Source organism: Oryctolagus cuniculus, chromosome 3, assembly GCF_051225735.1.
Source record: "Oryctolagus cuniculus isolate XC-2025 breed Fujian yellow rabbit chromosome 3, ASM5122573v1, whole genome shotgun sequence".
NCBI classification, from domain to species: domain Eukaryota; kingdom Metazoa; phylum Chordata; class Mammalia; order Lagomorpha; family Leporidae; genus Oryctolagus; species Oryctolagus cuniculus.
Window position 1 is genome coordinate 2227238 of NC_142869.1, and position 17626 is coordinate 2244863.

The 17626-nt window shown below is 65.9% G+C and overlaps 1 protein-coding gene across 7 annotated transcripts in view; it reads left to right on the forward strand.

Annotated features, from left to right (window-relative positions):
• The first annotated feature begins 2618 nt into the window (after window positions 1-2618).
• The window catches only part of PER2 (period circadian regulator 2), a 35436-nt gene continuing 20428 nt past the window's right edge, over window positions 2619-17626 (forward strand). For 5 of the 7 annotated variants that reach the window (XR_016231320.1, XR_016231321.1, XM_070071477.2 and 2 more), the window contains exons 1-5: window positions 2619-2776; window positions 13008-13256; window positions 14913-15067; window positions 16239-16360; window positions 17410-17611. Coding sequence is in view for 5 of the 7 variants with exons in the window: in XM_070071477.2 (XP_069927578.2) it covers window positions 13027-13256; window positions 14913-15067; window positions 16239-16360; window positions 17410-17611 (709 nt within the window). In the remaining 2 variants the exon portion in view is untranslated. Of the gene's footprint in view, window positions 2777-2892; window positions 3166-13007; window positions 13257-14912; window positions 15068-16238; window positions 16361-17409; window positions 17612-17626 lie in introns of those variants that run through there. The other 2 variants (XM_089328816.1, XM_089328815.1) reach the window with 2 other exon arrangements.

Sequence of the window (17626 nt, forward strand, 5' to 3'; positions counted from 1 at the left end):
GAAAACACTTCCGTCAGCAGCTGGCATGATCAAGAGAACTCCTTTCAGGTCCCCTGGCTGGGTCCGGGGCAGATAAGCCGAGTCTCATCCTGTCCGAGACTGTGGACGCAGCTGCCCACGCCCCGGGCCCACCTCTGGGAGTGGCGGAGGGTCTCTCTGCCAAGAGCGGCCGCTGCCCAAAGCTGGTGTCAGCGCTGGGTGCAAAGGAGGCTGGAGTGTGGAGCTCAGCATCTCTCCCTCAGAGGCTCTGGGAGTGGTGGGATGGGAGACTGACAGTGCCCCCACCCCCTTGTAGGGGACCTTGCTGGCCACGTAGACCCCCATTTATGGAGAGAATGCCCACTTCTCCTGTGCCTTCCCGCTTATGTCTTGGTTGTGTGGGGCCGGCCCACAAACCGTATGACCCACAAGGAGAGAGTGGGGGCCGACAGTGCCTGGCACAGAGCAGGTGCATGAGAGACAGAGAGAGCGTGTTGAGGACGCTAGCAAGGGCATGAAAAAGCCGGGCAAGAGGAGCCTTCCAGGCCCCGGCACAGATAGGTGGGGCTGACCCTGGTCAGCCTCATTGGTGGAAATTGCCCCGTGGCAGTGGGGCGGGGCAGGGGCCTTTGGCTGGGAGACCATAAACCGGCTCCTCCTACCGATAGCAGTCCCCAGGTAGCCAAGGACCCTGGCCAGCCTGCCTCCTCCTGTGCCAACAGGAGTTCGCCCAGTCAGCAGCTCGTGCGCGAGGTGACGGCTGGTCAGTGTAGGCTGGCTGGGGAAGGGTTCAGCTCTCTCTGCCCAGTGCGGATGCCATCCTTGTACTTGGCCGGATCCCAGGGTGTGTACCTGCAGAGTTCTCCGTGGGAGCGGGCGCGGGGCTTCTGCGCAGCCCGCCGTGTTCTCTCGCACCGTCGACATGATCCTCCCTGCCCTGGTTCATCACTCCCTCCACATCACACACTCCCTGCCAGCACAGACCCTGTGAGGGGTCCACCAGTCCCCCGGGGGAAAGAAGGTTTCCAAGAACAGCAGACCAAAGCCAGCTACCAGACACTGCAAGCAAGTTAGATTCCAGGGTTTTCCAGAGCCCTGTTGTGTTCGATCAGGCCTGAGAGGATTGCTCTCCGTGTCGCCCCAAATCTCCCAGGTCTGCTGGAACAGGAAGGGCTGAAGCTAGGAAGGGGCTTGTAGTTAGGAGCCGGATCGGGGACGGCTGAGCGCGGAGAGCCACTCTGAGGCGTGCGTGGGCCTGAGCTGTTGACTCTGGAGGGCAGAACAATGCAACCGCTGACGTCAGGGCAAGGGAGGACAAAAGGCCCTCAGGGTGTGTGCAGGGTGCAGCCTGTGTGCCTGGCATGGCGGGGCAGAGAAGCAGGAGGAGGCGTGAGCTGCCCCAGGGCTGCCCCGCTGAACGTGGTCCCTGCCCCGGTTTGTGTCTGAGAAGTGGCACACGCACCTTGTCCAGCAGAGGGGCGGCGGCAGGTGAGCTGGCTTCCGACACCAGCAGCCGGGAGCCCTGGGCTACCAGTGCTTTCCCTTCCCTCCCATGCCTGGCCCCGGAGAGCCCAGCAAAGAAGGAGGAAAGGGAGATGGTTCCCGGACAACGCCTGGTGCCCCCACCATTCTGAGACCCTGCTCTCCCAGAGCCCCCTGCCCGGGAGCCTGTGCGCCGCGCCGGGACTTGCAATGGTGTCCAGGCTTCTACACAGTCAGTGCACTCTCTCCCGACACGGCAATGGGAGGTTGGCGGCTTGCCATGCCCCCATCAGTGCTCACTACTCCAGGGTCAGTGCTGTCTCCCCGGAGCCCGCCCACCCCTCTGGCGCCTGTTTCTCTGTGGCTTGTAACTTGCTAAGGCCCTGCTGTTATACCAAACCCGTGTGTTGGCTGATTTATAATCCACACCACCCAGTTTAGTGTGGATGAAGTTCCTGGGACCGTCCTTTCTCCTTAATGATGTGTCTGCGGACAGGGACACCATCTTATTTTGTATCACCCCAAGAATTGCAATGCATAGTTAAAAAAATAAGAAGCTGACCCTCCTGACCAATCGGGGACAAGTGACCGCCACAGGCACCTGGGTGGCCTGGTGGGCTGTCTTCAGTTCCCTGGGCAGCTCCAGCGCCCAGCGATGAATGAATGAACGAATGAGTAAATAAATTAATGAATGAGTGAACGAAGGACGTCAACAGGGAGTTTCCCGCTGCCCTGGCCGCTGCGGGAGAGCCTCCGGCGGGTCGTCAAAGGCAGCAGCCCACGCAGCCCGGGCTTCTGTGCCACGGGATCTTCCCTGCCGGTGGCCGGTGCGCAGTAGTGCGCCCCGCGCCTAGCTCCCCTGCCCCGCAGTGGTACGCGCCACTCCGCGCTCCCGGGGCGGGTCGACGCGAGGCGTCTTGAATGGAAGGCGCGGAGGCCGGAAGCGGAAGGGACCACTCGGCAGGACGAGAGGGGGGACACGAAAGCGCCGCCTCTTCATTGAGGAACCGAAGCAGTGAACATGGAGTTCCATGTGCGTCTTATGTAAAAAGAGCGACGGGCGCCGCCACCAATGAACGCGCGGCACCCGCAGGCCCGGCCCCCCCGGTATGCAGATGAGGCGCAGCCGCGACCAATGGCGCGCCGGGGGGCGGGCGCGGCGCGCGCGGTCACGTTTTCCACTATGTGACAGCGGCGGGTCGGGGCGGCGGCGGCGGCGCCGCGGGCTACGCGCTGGTCTCGGCGGCGGCGGCGGCGGGCGCGGGCCGGGCGAGCGCGCGGACTGGCCGGCGGAGGGTCCGGCGACGGCTGGGCGGTGAGTGGCGCGGCGCCCGGGCGGGCGGCGGGTGCGCGGGCAGCCGGCGGCCGCCGCTCGCCTCTTACGTAACCGCCCCGGGCCGGGCGGGCGGGGTCCGGCGCTGCGCTCTGGTGTGAAGGGCCGGCCCGAGCCCTTCACGGCCGGACGGCGGCCTTGGGACGGTTGTGTGCGGGAGACCTCGGGCCTGCTGCGGGCGCCCCTTCCCGCCGCGCAGAGCCAGCTTTGCGGATCGGGAGAGTGAGGCGCCGGGAAGCCCGACGGCCGGGCTGCGGTCTCGGAGCGACGGGGTGGGTGAGGACCACGCCGGCCTGCTGCCTCGTCCAGCGTCAGGCCCCGCAGCCGTGGGGGGCCCGGGGGGCCAGTCCTGGGCTGGAAAGGCACCCCAGGTGGGCGCTGCTCTGGGAGCTCTACCTCGACCCCCGCCCGGCGCCCTGGATGGGGCGAGCCGAGGTCCCAGAGGGTCACCGAGCCGGGCCGAGCCCGGAGGACCCCAGCCCGGCGCCCTGGAGGGGGCGAGCCCAGGTCCCAGAGGGTCGCGGAGCCGGGCCGGGCCCGGAGGACCCCCGCTCGGCCACCTTGTGTGCATTCCTTTTCCTGGGTGGGTTGGGGGCTCCGGGAGGGGGGGCGGTCTGGCCGAGCCGCAGACGTGGATCGCGGGGGGCAGGGGCCGTCCCCGCTCCGGGAAGCCCGGGGAGAGGATGACGGCTCTGTTGCCAGGGTTTCGGCGGCTACACAGAAGGAACCGGTTTGGAAGGCTGATTCATCCTCAACCGCGGAGTCACCAGGCACCCTGGAGCCGGTACAGGGGAGCCCCCCGGCTTGACAGAGACAGGCTCAGGCTCAGCTGCGGCCTGCGGGCATCTCTCAGGACAGGGTCCCCGCGGGGCCTGAGTGGGCGGGGCTGGGAGCCCTAGGTGTTACCCAGGGGCAGGGGCCGCTCCCCATGTCTGGCGCACTTCTGTGTGACCCCCTTGCTCAGAGGGGGGACCCCCACCCTGGACCTGCAGCTGAGGTTCCTGGTCCCAGGCTGGGTTTGGCTAGGAGGGGACAGGACACTACCTGACGGCTTCCCCTGGGAGCCGGGAGTCAGCCTGCAGGTCGTGTAAAACCCTGGAGACAGGGCTCCCCGCTGCAGAGGAGCTGTGTGATGTGCCGGCACAGGGCCCAGACCGTGGGTGTCGGCAGGCACTTGTCACCGTCGTCTCGGTGTGATCACTGGGACAGAGCTCGCACAGGCCCGGCTCTCTGTGGAGGCTGGAGTGGGAGGCGGGAAGCCAGCCCGGGCCGGGCTGCACGGCTTGGCCCCGGCCGGGCCTTGGTCCCTCAGCTGTGTGGAGGGGCCCAGGCGGGGCGTGCTCAGGTCTGCTCAGTTGCCAAGCTGGGGGTCCCTGAGACGCCGCGGAGGAGAGCAGGCCGTCCCTCGGCGAGGCCTGGCCGCTGCTGGGGCACATTACCTTCCTGGAGGCGTGCTGCGGTCTGAATGGTGACATGGCTTCCCCAGGCCTCAGCAGGGCACAGGGCTCCAGAAGGTCCCGGCGCGGCCACCTGGAGAAGAGTAAGGCCCCCATGTTGAAAAACTGGCTTGAACACGGGACCGTGGCTTGGCAGGTGTCTGGCGCCCGCCCCTATGGAATCTGCCCATCTGCCAACCCAGGGAGGACCGGGGCCGGGGCCTCTGCCGGGCCCTGGCCCTGAGCCCGTGTGCTTTCCCCCGCGCTGCAACTCTGTGTTCATTCTGTGCCTGTTCGGTACAAGTTGTGGGGCGGGCATTTGGCGCCGTGGTTAGTTAGGAGGTCCGTGGGGATGCGGCATCCTGGCTCTGAGTCCCGGAGAGCAAGTCCTGGCTCCACGTCTGCTCCGGCTTCCTGCTAGTGTGCAGCGGGTGACGGGTCCCTGCCATCCACCTGGGAGACCTGGCCTCGGTCCGGCCCAGCCCTGGCTGTTGAGGGCACTTGGAGAGGGGAACAGCAGACGGAAGATCTCGGTCTCTGCCGTTCAAGAAAATTGAAAATTTCTACTCTAAAGTTGCGACTGTGTCCCTAAGTCTGGAGCGGAGTAGGAGCAGTCGTGGTGGGAGACAGGTTGTCGGAGGCTGGTGGCTCCCTGGCACCGGGGGCTGCGTCGTGCCCCCTCCAAGGGTTCCTGTGCTCCTCCCGAGAGTGACAGAGACCAGGATGCGCTCTCGGAGCCACTCCAGGCAGGAGCCAGGGCCTCAGCTTCCTAGAATCCGCCCACCCCAGAGCGGCGCAGCGGAGCCCCGCAGCGGGGAAGCTGCCGCCACTTGAGCGCACTTGTGAATCTGCGCCTCCTCTCCCTCGCCTCCCGCGCCTCCCTCACCTCCTGCGCCTCCTGCGCCTCCCTCGTCGCGCCGGCCTCCTGCTCACATTTTCCTGTGACCCGGCGGCCGTCGCCATGGAGAGCGCGGCTGTTTATTCAGCAGGGCAAACATTCTGTAGATTACCCAGGCCTCAGGGAGCTGGCTCCCACCAGGAAGTAGCAAGCCTGTTACAATACGTGGGGTTGTAAAATACCGCCGCACTCGCAGGCACCGAGACAGGCTTCTGAGCCCTGTTACATAAAGCTGCGAAAGAGGCACAACTAGCCGGGCTGGTGGGGCCCTGGGGTGGGCAGGTTGGGGGCGGGCAGCGCCCTCCTGCAGATCTGGGTGTCGCTCACACGGGCGTGCTCGGCTCACTGGCACACGGCAAGCCGGGGCTTCCACCGAGCGACTTTTGTGCAGCCATCCAGACTTTTCTCTTACTAGCTGGACCTGCACGGTGGTCTCTGCCTCCCACCAGGAAACGTGCCCCTCCGTGGGTGCCCGGTGTTGAGACACAGCGCCGGAGAGGCTGGAACTGGGGCCCCGGCTGGGCGTCCGGGCCCTTCCTGTACTGTTTGCTGTGGAGTTCCGAATGTCTCTGGACACGGAGGAGATGTCACGAGCCCCCATGGACCAGCACTTGACCCCCACCGCTTCCTCCCTCCAGTCCTAGACTCCAGTGTCATCGCCACGCACTTTCTGAACGTTCCTCTGTCGGCCAGCCTCAGCCCAAAGCTGTGCCCAGCGAGCGGTCGGGGTCCGAGCAGAAGCCCTCTCTTAGAGCGTTCTCCAGGGCAGAGCCCACGGGCGTACTTGCACGGGAGGGCAGGGGCTGGAGGGGAGGCTTGGACCAGGGGATCCCGGCCGCCCTTGTCCCTCCTGTGCCCTGCCCCCTCCCTGTGTGGTAGAAACAGGTTTCCCGGGAGCGCCAGGCCCCGGCACAGCTGGCACGCATGTGGGATAAATGTTTGCGGAGCGCAGGAGGCAAAGTCTGCTTGGCCCAGTGTGTGGTTTTGCCAGCTTGGCAAGTGAGGCCAGTGCCTAAGCTGGCGCTGCCGGTGCTAAGCAGCGCATGTTCGGGGATAACCAAGTTCTGGGTGATCTGGCCCTGGTTGCTGTTTCACATTGCCACACCTGCGCTGCCCCCACCACCCTCCTGGGTGACCCGGTGGCCCTGAGGAATTGTATTCAAATAGGCCGGTGCCATGAGCAAAGACCAGGGTTCCAGGAGCTGAATGTGAAATCATAGGGTGCTCAAGTGTGTGGGGCCCAGGAGCCCAGTGTGAACTCACCGTGTGGTCAGGTGTGAGGGAACAGGAGCCCAGTGTGAACTCACCGTGTGGTCGGGTGTGAGGGAACAGGAGCCCAGTGTGAACTCACCGTGTGGTCGGGTGTGAGGGCCCAGGAGCCCAGTGTGAACTCACCGTGTGGTCGGGTGTGAGGGAACAGGAGCCCAGTGTGAACTCACAGTGTGGTCAGGCGTGAGGGCCAGGAGCCGAGTGAGAGTCACGGTGTGGTCGGGCGTGAGGGCCAGGAGCCCAGTGTGAACTCACCGTGTGGTCAGGCGTGAGGGCCAGGAGCCGAGTGAGAGTCACGGTGTGGTCGGGTGTGAGGGCCCAGGAGCCCAGTGTGAACTCACCGTGTGGTCGGGTGTGAGGGCCAGGATCCCAGTGTGAACTCACCGTGTGGTCAGGTGTGAGGGCCAGGAGCCAAGTGTGAACTCACCGTGTGGTCGGGCGTGAGGGCCAGGAGCCCAGTGTGAACTCACCGTGTGGTCGGGCGTGAGGGCCAGGAGCCGAGTGAGAGTCACGGTGTGGTCGGGCGTGAGGGCCAGGAGCCGAGCGTCTCCAGAAGCCCCCCCAGAAGAAAGCCACCCCTCGGCCCCTGCCCGCCAGGCTCTTCATGATCTGGCCTCTCTGCGGCTCCAGCCTCGTCCACCTCAGGGCCCTTGCACTCCCCCAGCTGCTGCCCAGGGTCTCCCTCTCCTCAGGTCTGAGTTTTGGTTTGAGTTCCCTCGAAGCAGTCTAGGTCAGGGCAGCAAGAAAGGAGGAGGCAAGTCCTGGACGCACCCACAGGAGGGCGCCGGGGACAGACGCCCGCAGGCCACGCAGCCTCCTGGGACAGGGCTCCCAAGCAGCCCACTTGGGGCAGAGCTGGGAGCGGATTTCCTGCCAGCTGTGCCCCCCGTCCAGGCCTCTGGGGAAGTGAGGGCCCAAGTGGCGTGTGGCGCCTCCCCCAGGTCACCTCAGGTGTGAAGTGGGCCCACCCAGGGTGTGGCGCCTCCCCCAGGTCACCTCAGGTGTGTAGTGGGCCCACCCGGGGTGTGGTCTTCACCCAGGTCACCTCAGGTGTGAAGTGGGTCCCCCCGGGGTGTGGCGCCTCCCCCAGGTCACCTCAGGTGTGAAGTGGGCCCACCCGGGGTGTGGCGCCTCCCCCAGGTCACCTCAGGTGTGAAGTGGGCCCACCCGGGGTGTGGCGCCTCCCCCAGGTCACCTCAGGTGTGAAGTGGGCCCCCCCGGGGTGTGGTCTTCACCCAGGTCACCTCAGGTGTGAAGTGGGCCCACCCGGGGTGTGGCGCCTCCCCCAGGTCACCTCAGGTGTGAAGTGGGCCCCCCCGGGGTGTGGCGCCTCCCCCAGGTCACCTCAGGTGTGAAGTGGGTCCCCCCGGGGTGTGGCGCCTCCCCCAGGTGACCTCAGGTGTGAAGTGGGCCCACCCGGGGTGTGGTGCCTCCCCCAGGTCACCTCAGGTGTGAAGTGGGCCCCCCGGGGTGTGGCGCCTCCCCCAGGTGACCTCAGGTGTGAAGTGGGCCCCCCGGGGTGTGGCGCCTCCCCCAGGTCACCTCAGGTGTGAAGCCGGGGCATCCAGCACAGGTGCTGGCATTGTGAGGACGGAGCAGGCGGCTGCTGGCCTGAGGACTGAGGACAGTCACGGAGACTCAAGTACCTGCGGCCTTCCTGGCCACCCCGAACCTTCCCCGCCTTCCCTGCCGTTGCTTCCATTGCTCTCGCTCCTGCCCAAGGGGTGCCCGGGGGCTGCACTCTGCACGCCAGGGCCGTGCTCTGAGCGAGGGTCTGTGCGCAGGCCTGGTGGGAACTGGCTTTTCTTTCCCAGATCCCACACCACTGTTCCGACCACAGCGGGGCCAGGTGGAGCCAGGATGCCCCCTGGAAGCTGGACGAGGCACCCTGGGAGAGGGGCAGCCGCTTCCCTGTGGGCGGTTCTGAGTGTTTACTGTCCCACGCTCACCCACCTCGTGCACGTGTGCGTGTGCTATCCCACGCTCACCTTCCTCGTGCACGTGTGCACGTGCTGTTCCACGCTCACCCGCCCTGTGCACATGTGCTGTTCCACGCTCGCCCGCCTCGTGCACGTGTGCATGTGCTGTCCCACGCTCACCCGCCTTGTAGACGTGTGCGTGTGCTGTTCCACGCTCGCCCACCTCGTGCACGTGTGCGTGTGCTGTCCCACGCTCACCCGCCTTGTGCACGTGTGCGTGTGCTGTCCCACGCTCACCCACCCTGTGCACATGTGCGTGTGCTGTCCCACGCTCACCCACCCTGTGCATGTGTGCATGTGCTGTTCCGCGCTCACCTTGTGCACGTGTGCGTGTGCTGTCCCACGCTCACCCGCCTCGTGCACGTGTGCGTGTGCTGTCCCACGCTCACCCGCCTCGTGCACGTGTGCGTGTGCTGTCCCACGCTCACCCACCTCGTGCACGTGTGCGTGTGCTGTCCCACGCTCACCCGCCCTGTGCACGTGTGCGTGTGCTGTCCCACGCTCACCCGCCCTGTGCACGTGTGCGTGTGCTGTCCCACGCTCACCCGCCCTGTGCACGTGTGCGTGTGCTGTCCCACGCTCACCCACCTCGTGCACGTGTGCGTGTGCTGTCCCACGCTCACCCGCCTCGTGCACATGTGTGTGTGCTGTCCCACGCTCACTCACCTTGTAGACGTGTGCGTGTGCTGTCCCACGCTCACCCGCCTCGTGCACGTGTGCATGTGTGTGCTGTCCCACGCTCACCCGCCTCGTGCACGTGTGCGTGTGCTGTCCCACGCTCACCCGCCTCGTGCACGTGTGTATGCGTGTGCTGTTCCACGCTCACCCACCCTGTGCACGTGTGCATGCGTGTCTGCCTCAGCTCCCTGGAAGTGAGAAGAGCTTCCCTCCAGGAAGACGTGGTCATTTTTTTCTTTTTTTACGTGAAAGGTAGAGTTAGAAAGGGACCCAGGGACCTTCCACCTGCTCGTCCACTCCCCAAGTAGCTGCAAAGCCCGGCGCCAGGAGGCAGGAGCTCCATCCGGGTCTCCCACACGGGTGCAGGGCTCAAGCACTTGGGCCAGCTTCTGCCCTTTTCCCAGGTGCCTGAGCAGGGAGCGTGACAAAGTGGAGCAGCCGGGACTCGAACCGGAGCCCACATGGGACTCCGACGTCGCAGGCAGCAGCGTCGCCTACGTTATTATTATACCACCGCGCGCCGGGGCCTCTGCCCTCTGCTGCAGTCCGTCCTGGGATGTTCTGTAGCCTGACGGGGAAGCGGAGCAACCCCGGCCTCCGCTCTTCCCGGTGCGGGGAGGTCGGCTGTCTCCGCGAGTTCAGCCCGGTGGGTGTTGCTCCGGGGGAGCGGCCCGCGCGCCGTCACCTCCGTCACCTCCGTCTGTCGCTGACTTGGCCGCAGCTCCGTGTGTTCTGCCCGGAGTAGGAAGGACGCTGTGGGCAGGTGTCTGGGAGCCCCGGGCGTTGCTGGCCGCCTGCCTGTCCGGACTGGGACTTGTTCCCCCGCCTGCCGTGTGCTGCCAGGCCGTGTGGGGGCCTCAGCTTCTGAAGTGGCCCGGGGCAGAGCAGAGGTGTGAGAACAGCGGTTTTTCGTCCTTTGTTGGGTGACCTGCTTGTTTGTCCTGTTTGTTTTGTTTTTTTTTTGTTTGTTTGTTTGTTTTTTTTGACAGGCAGAGTGGACAGTGAGAGAGAGAGACAGAGAGAAAGGTCTTCCTTTGCCGTTGGTTCACCCTCCAATGGCCGCCGCGGCCGGCGCGCTGCGGCCGGCGCACCGCGCTGATCCGATGGCAGGAGCCAGGAGCCAGGTGCTTTTCCTGGTCTCCCATGGGGTGCAGGGCCCAAGCACCTGGGCCATCCTCCACTGCACTCCCTGGCCACAGCAGAGGGCTGGCCTGGAAGAGGGGCAACCGGGACAGAATCCAGCGCCCCGACCGGGACTAGAACCCGGTGTGCCGGCGCCGCTAGGCCGAGGATTAGCCTAGTGAGCCGCGGCGCCGGCCTGTCCTGTTTGGATGCCAGTGGGGTCTCCTTCTCCTCGCAGGTGGGGTCTCCTTTCTCCTCGGAGGTGGGGTCTCCTTCTCCTCGCAGGTGGGGTCTCCTTCTCCTCGCAGGTGGGGTCTCCTGCTCCTCGCAGGTGGGGTCTCCTTCTCCTCGCAGGTGGGGTCTCCTTCTCCTCGGGGGCGGGCAGAGCTTTGCCTGGCGGGGCTCTGAGCAGCAATTCCAGTCTGTCCTCGGCCGAGGGTGGCCGTCCTCGTGTGTCCCCTTAGGGTCTCTGTCCTCATCTGAGGGTGACCGTCCTCGCGTGTGTCTCCTGAGGGTCTCTGTCCTCATCTGAGGGTGACCGTCCTCGCGTCTCTCCTTAGTGTCCCTGTCCTCGTCTGAGGGTGGCCGTCCTCTTGTCTCTCCTGAGGGTCTCTGTCGTCAGCCAAGGGTGGCTGTCCTCTTGTCTCTCCTGAGGGTCTCTGTCGTCGGCTGAGGGTGGCTGTCCTCGCGTGTCTCCTGAGGGTCCCTGTCCTCGTCTGAGAGTGGCCATCCTCACGTGTGTCTCCTGAGGGTCTCTGTCCTCGGCCGAGGGTGGCCGTCCTCACGTCTCTCCTTACGGTCTCTGTCCCGTCTTTCTGGTGTCATTCTCAGAACGAGCTGTTGGCGGCAGGGAACCCAGCCTTCCTCCATGCCCTCTGACCCCGAGGCCCTCCCCTCTCTTCCTCCCGAGTGTCTGTCTCTTGCAGAAGCCCCTTGCTCCGTGGCTGCCCCTGAGCCGCGTCCTTCCAGCCTCGTGTCCTGCTGTGGGGCCTCGTGTCCTCCAGCCTCGTGTCCTGCTGTGGGGCCTCGTGTCCTGCAGTGGGGCCTCCTGTCCTCCGGCCTCGTGTCCTGCGGTGGGGCCTCCTGTCCTCCGGCCTCGTGTCCTGCGGTGGGGCCTCCTGTCCTCTGGCCTCGTGTCCTGCGGTGGGGCCTCGTGTCCTGCGGTGGGGCCTCTTGTCCTCCAGCCTCGTGTCCTGCAGTGGGGCCTCGTGTCCTGCGGTGGGGCCTCCTGTCCTCCGGCCTCGTGTCCTGCGGTGGGGCCTCCGTGTCAGCCCGCGGCTGCGTCTCCTCCTTCCCTGCTTGTTTCGTGTCCGTCTCCGGCAGTTCTTATTTGTGCCGGTGAGCAGGTGCCGGCCACAAGAGGCTGGCCTCCTCCATGCCACGAGGGCCGTCTTGGTCTTCTCGAAAGCCCCATGTTGGCTTTTTCTGTTTGCTGGCTGTGAACACGAGGAGGCCTTGTCAGCCCCGAGCTGCCTGCCTGCAGGCCCCCTCCCCGCGGCCGGGTGAGACTCCTCGCTGCCACCAGAGGTTAGAATCTGGTCCCTGCTGGTGAGGCCAGCACAGCGTTGCCGGGGGCGGGGTGGCCCCGTTGGGGAGGGGGACCTCAGGGTTCACTGGGGGAGATGTGTCCAGGGAGAGCTGCAGGCCCCCTGGAAGCGCTTCCTGGGGTGGCCGTCCGTGTGTCCCTCTGTCCCTCTGGCAGGGGTGGCATCTCCAGGAGCCAGTGCCGCCCTCGGCTCCCCTTCCGCCCACACTACAACCAGCAGGAAGTGCCTGTGTGTCGTCGGGAGGCCGGGGACCCTTCCCAGCCGCCGCCGTGTAGCAGGAGCAGTGCCACGCTGGGCTGTAGTCAGTGCACAGAGAAGCGGCCCGGGGTGGGGTGGGGTCCCCATCTTCACAGTCAGGCTGGTCTGGAAGCCACCACCTTGCACTGTGGCTTTGGGGGAGTCACCCACCCCTGCCGGCGTGGCCATGGAAGGGGGCGCTACATCCGGGGTTACCCAGGACTGCACTGTGGCCGCCGGCACCAGCCAGGCCCCGGCTCAGCCCCCCAGGCGCTCTCTGCAGGCCTCCGATCCGTCCCCTGAGCACAGGGCAACTGCAAGTGCACGGTGCCTCGGGGACCCGGCCAGAGTCAGCGTGTCTGTCGCTGTAGGCTCTGGCTTCCCTCGGGGGCGGGAAGATTGGAAGGCAGGAGGAGGGAGCTGGGGGGTTATCTGGGTGCCGGGGGCCTCCGCCACTCCTTCCTCTGGCCACCGTCCCCAGGCCCCCATGCATCGCTGGCTTCTGGCTGGGACCATGCTGGTCACTTTCTGGGCAGAGGTGAGGCCGCCTTCCCATTGCCTCTACCCGGCCTGCACACATCTCCATCAGGCGCTGGAACCCGCACGTTGTGGGGAGGGGGGTGAGATGCGCCCCTGCTGGGCCTGGGCCATGTGGAGCCCCACTTCCAGCCTCCTCTGCCCCGCAGCCCCTCCACCTCCGCCCTCACCTGTGGCTTCGCTGTGCCGTGATGGTCAGGATCCCTGACGCCAGTTTCCCCGCTGACCCCAGGCCCTGCCACCCGTTCCGTGGGACTCTCCGCTCCTGCCGAAGCTCCCCATCCTGGCTGGGGACGGTCCGTGTTCTTGTGTGCCCCCCACTGTCAAGCCAGGGCTGCCTGGTTCCCCTGTCTTCCTGCTGCGTGCCCATCAGCAGGCAGCCCAGTAAGCAAGAGTGGTCAGGTGTCAACACGTGGTCTGTGGAGAGAACCGCAGCGCTCTTCCGGTGCCGCCGGTGGTCGCCTGTGCGTGCTCTTTTTAACGTTTGGCACCATTCCTCTCACTCCCCAGGTTGACTCCGGAGCCCACCATGAACGGCTACGTGGAATTTGCGCCCAGCGCCGGTCACCCCCGCGTGGAGCCCCTGGACCCCCGGCCTGGTAAAGCCCCTGTCCAGGAAGACGTGGACATGAGCAGTGGCTCCAGCGGGAATGAAGCCAACGAGAACAGCTCCATGGGGCGGGAGTCTCAGGGCAGCGACTGTGACGACAGCGGCAAGGAGCTGGGCATGCTGGTGGAGCCGCCAGACGCCCGCCAGGGGTAGGTTGAGCTCGGGCCGCGCGGAGGCCGAGCGGGTCGTGGGCTTCCCTGCGTGTCGTTTCCAGGGTAGTTCAATAGTTTTGTAGCCTTCAAATCGTGCCCACCCAGAATTTTCAAGAGTTTTGAAAATGTCATTAACTTAGAATAACGAAATTTGCTAGTCTGCGCTGATAACGGTGCCGCTGCCAGTCGTGCGTCTCTGTAGGGAGAGCAGCGGGCTCCTGGCAGGCGCAGGCGTAGCCCAGCCGGCAGCTCCTGCCCACGCCGCGGCCGCTGACAGCACGAAGGCGCCGCTTTCTCCTTGCGCCTGCACTTGCCGGGCTTCGTTTTCGGAGGGCGGAGGGCGGAGGGCGGAGGGCGGAGGGCGCTGTGTTGCAGTTTTCGCTTGGCTCCCTGTAATTCGTCTCGCAGTGGGCGTTGAAGGCCTGCCCTCCCTGCTGGCCGGGGGCCTCGGCCGCTCTGAGCTGGGCCCTCCCTTGTTCCTACAGCCCAGCCGCCTTTGGCCTCACGATGGCAGAGTCTGAACACAGCCTGTGTGCCAGCGGCTGCGGGTGCGGCTGCCCCGCCCTCTCTGGGCCTGCAGAGTCACGGGGAGACTGGGAGTGCGGGGCCATTTTTCTGAGTGATGCGACTCTTGAAGCTCTGTGCGAGCCCGTTAGTCTGCACAGCTGTGTCCACGAGAGCCCGGCCGCGTGTCCCTGCAGGCTGCTCGGGGCCTTTGCACGTGGCCCCAGCTCCTGCGCCCCTCCAGGCTCCACAGGAAGCAAACCCTGCCTGAGCCTTGGGCAGCTCCACCTGGAACGTTCTTTGTCCTCTTTAGGAGTTTGTGGCCATTTTACCCTTTTGTCCACAGACCCTTTGCCGTCCCCTCCAGAGCAGACTGCAGCCCTGCGTCCTGGGCCCCGCACCACCCTGCCCCTCTGCCCCGACGGCCCTGCCGTCAGCCAGGCCCCCACTCCGTCCCCTCCCAGCCGTGCCCCCGTTCTGTCCTCTGAGCGCATGGTTTGCCTTCGTGTCCCAGGGGTTGCTGCTGTCCTCGGTAACCTGCCTCCCGCCCCATTCCCTTTCTGCGTGGGCCAGGCCAGGACAGCGCAGCGTGGAGGTGCCGTGGTGCCGTCTGTCTGCCGGCCCTTCCTGGGCGAGGTCTCACTCTAACCCTGGAAGGTCCCTTGGGTAGAGCAGGGACTTTTTTTTTTTAATAAAAGATTTATTTATTTATTTGAAAGGCAGAGTTAGAGAGAGAGAATCCATCTGGATCACTGCCTGAATGGCCACTATGGCCAGCACTGGGCCAGGCCAAAGCCAGGAGCCTGGAACTCCACCCAGGTCTCCCACGTGGGTGCAGGGGCCCAAGCACTTGGGCATCTGCTGCTGCTTTCCCAGGCCACAGCAGAGAGCAGGGTCAGGAGCAGAGCAGCCAGGACTTGAACCTGGGCCCACATGGGATGCTGGCGCTGCAGGCAGTGAACCCCGCTGTGCCGCGGCACCTGCTCCAGCACGGTGCTTCTTCACTGCCGGTGACTGCAGACGCCGTGAGGGGGCTCCTGGCCTGCAGCAGGTGACACCGCCAAACCGCTGAGAGCCCCCAGGGCACTGCCCGGCCGCGCCTCTTTTCTGGAGGCCAGCATCTGACCGCCTCTCTCTTGAATCCCACAGCAGCCAGCAGGCTGCCAAAGCAGACGTGCACAGAGAGCTGATCAGAACGCTGAAGGAGCTGAAAGTCCACCTGCCCGCAGACAGGAAGGCCAAGGGCAAGGCCAGCACCCTGGCCACCCTGAAGTACGCCCTGCGCAGCGTGAAGCAGGTGAAAGGTACGGCGGCCGCGCACGGCCCGGGCCCTGCAGCGCGTCGTAGACCCGACTACAGCTTCTGGATCGCGGGAGGACGTGCAGGCAGTGATGCCGCCGCGGGTGGCAGGAGACCGCGGGTCCCTGGACGTCTTCCTGCTCTGGCTTTAGAGGGGACAGCAGGGTGGGAGACGCGTGTCCACAGCGTGCACCTCACGCCCAGGGTCTGCGGGGCTCTGGTAGGAGCCGTGGTGTCCGGAGGGGTCCTGGAATCAGGGGAGGTTGGTCCCTGTCCTCATGGCCTGCGGCAGGGGCCAGCCGCTGTGCGCGGCTCAGGTGGGCTGCCCACTCATCTGTCCCCGTGGCCTCCGGATGTCCGGCCCTGCGTCCCGGTGGGTGTGTGTCAGGCGGCAGGATAGGAAAGAGCTGGTGGAGCTGGTCAGTGATGAGCCAGACTAAGGCTTCACGTGAAAACACGCGTGCAGAACATGTGTGCAGGAGAACACGCGTGCAGAACTCCTGGGCCACACGGCAGCAGCCTGTGGACTCACTGCGTGACCCAAACTCGGTCACGTCCCGGCTCAGCTGCCCTCCTGCTCCTGAACCACACGATGGAGCCTCGCCCGGCTTCTGCCGCTCCTGGCGGGACCCTCCTCCTGGGTCGCGGTCAGGCAGGGGCTGTGCGTGCAGCACAGGTCGGGGCCCTGCATGGCTCCTGCGGCATCCTTAGGCCGGGAAGGGGTGCTCTACAGCGCAGGCCGCGCGTCCCCAGCCAGCGGCGGTGTGAGCGCCACCCACCCTGCGTCCGTCACACACACGAAAATAGCAACAGAGACAGACCTGAAAGGCCGGGCCGAAGGCGAGACGGCGGCTTTTTCCTGCAAGCAGCCGTGGCCGTCTCGCACGGCGTAGGCGGGCTCGCGTGATGCTGCAGCCGACCGGCTCCGCGTTTCTCAGCATCTGGGCAGCTTGGGTCGCAGGGAGCAGGTGCTCTGCGCCTGTCTCCGGTCCCCTGACCGGGGGGAAGGGTGGCCATGCTGCCGCCGTGGTCGCTAGCTTTGCCCTCGGGCTTCTGTGCTCCCGTGTCCCGGGAAGAGACTCCGTGTGTCCCACTGTTCCACGGGGAGGGTGGAGTTCCAGGCCGTGGGGGTGCGTCTCGGCCTCGCCCCCTGAGCGCCAGCGCCTCTCTCCACAGCCAATGAGGAGTACTACCAGCTGCTGATGTCCAGCGAGAGCCAGCCGCGCGGGGTGGACGTGCCCTCCTACAGCGTGGAGGAGGTCGAGAGCGTCACCTCCGAGTACGTCGTGAAGAACGGGGTGAGTTCTGCGGGGGCGGAGCTTCAGGAGGAGTTTGCGCCTTTCCGAGAGGAGCAGGGTGGAGGGTCCTGGCGTGCAGCGGTGTTGGCTTCTGTCTGCGGGGAGAGTGCGTTCGCACCCCGGCCACGGCCAGCAGTTCGGGCCGTCGTGGCAAAGCTGGCCAAGACTGAGCTGGGCAAGAGTGTCGCCCTCATCCCACCCTGGCCGGGGCCAGCAGCTCGGGCCGTCACGGCAAAGCCGGCCGACTGAGCCAGGGGAGAGTATCACCCTCATCCCACCCTGGCCGGGGCCAGCAGCTCGGGCCGTCGCGGCAAAGCCAGCCGACTGAGCCAGGGGAGAGTGTCACCCTCATCCCACCCTGGCCAGGGCCAGCAGCTTGGGGCCGTCACCGCAAAGCCGGACTGAGCCAGGGGAGAGTGTCGTCCTTGTCCTGGCCAGTCGTCGTGGCCAGCAGCTACAGCTGGGGTCCAGGGGGAGGAGACGGATGGGACAGTCGTCCCCTTGTCCAGGGCCTCGTGACTGCGAGGAGGAAGCCGAGCCTAGCAGCTTCAGGCTGTGCATTTTAAGTGTCCCGCTGAAGGTGAGGCCCCGTTGGGGGAAGTGCCCCAAGTTCTCAGTCTGTGAGAGCAGACTAAGGCCGCCGGGTTCCAGCCTGTGCCAGAATCACGCCAGTGCCTCGGAAGGGGCCCAGCCCTACCCACCTGTCGCCTGCAGCTGGCCCCACGGAAGGCTCAACCCTCAGCTCAGAGGCCCAGCGGGCAGGGAGGGAGCACGCGGTGGGCTGGGGGCTACAGAGGCCTCCTGAGTCGCCGGCAGCTCCCAGACCCTGGCAGAGAGAAGGCGGCCAGGCGTGCAGCAGGGAGCCCCTGCCACCTCCCATGCCGGCCCAGCCCAGATGCCAGGAGCTTCATGGCCACGCCAGCAGCATGGCCTGCACCTGCCAGGGAGGCAGGACACCTGGGCTGCTGCTGGCAGAGGAACAGGCAGCTCCTGTCGCCGCCCACGCAGGGACCCCAGCTTCCCTCCACTGGCCGTGTTCCCCTCCCCAGGATATGTTTGCTGTGGCTGTGTCCCTGGTTACGGGCAGAATCCTGTACATCTCGGAGCAGGTCGCCTCCATCTTCCACTGCAAGAGAGACGCCTTCAGCGACGCCAAGTTCGTGGAGTTCCTGGCGCCGCACGATGTCAGCGTGTTCCACGGCTGCACGACGCCTTGCAAGCTCCCGGCCTGGAGCGCGTGCAGCCGAGGAGGTGAGGCTCTGGCGG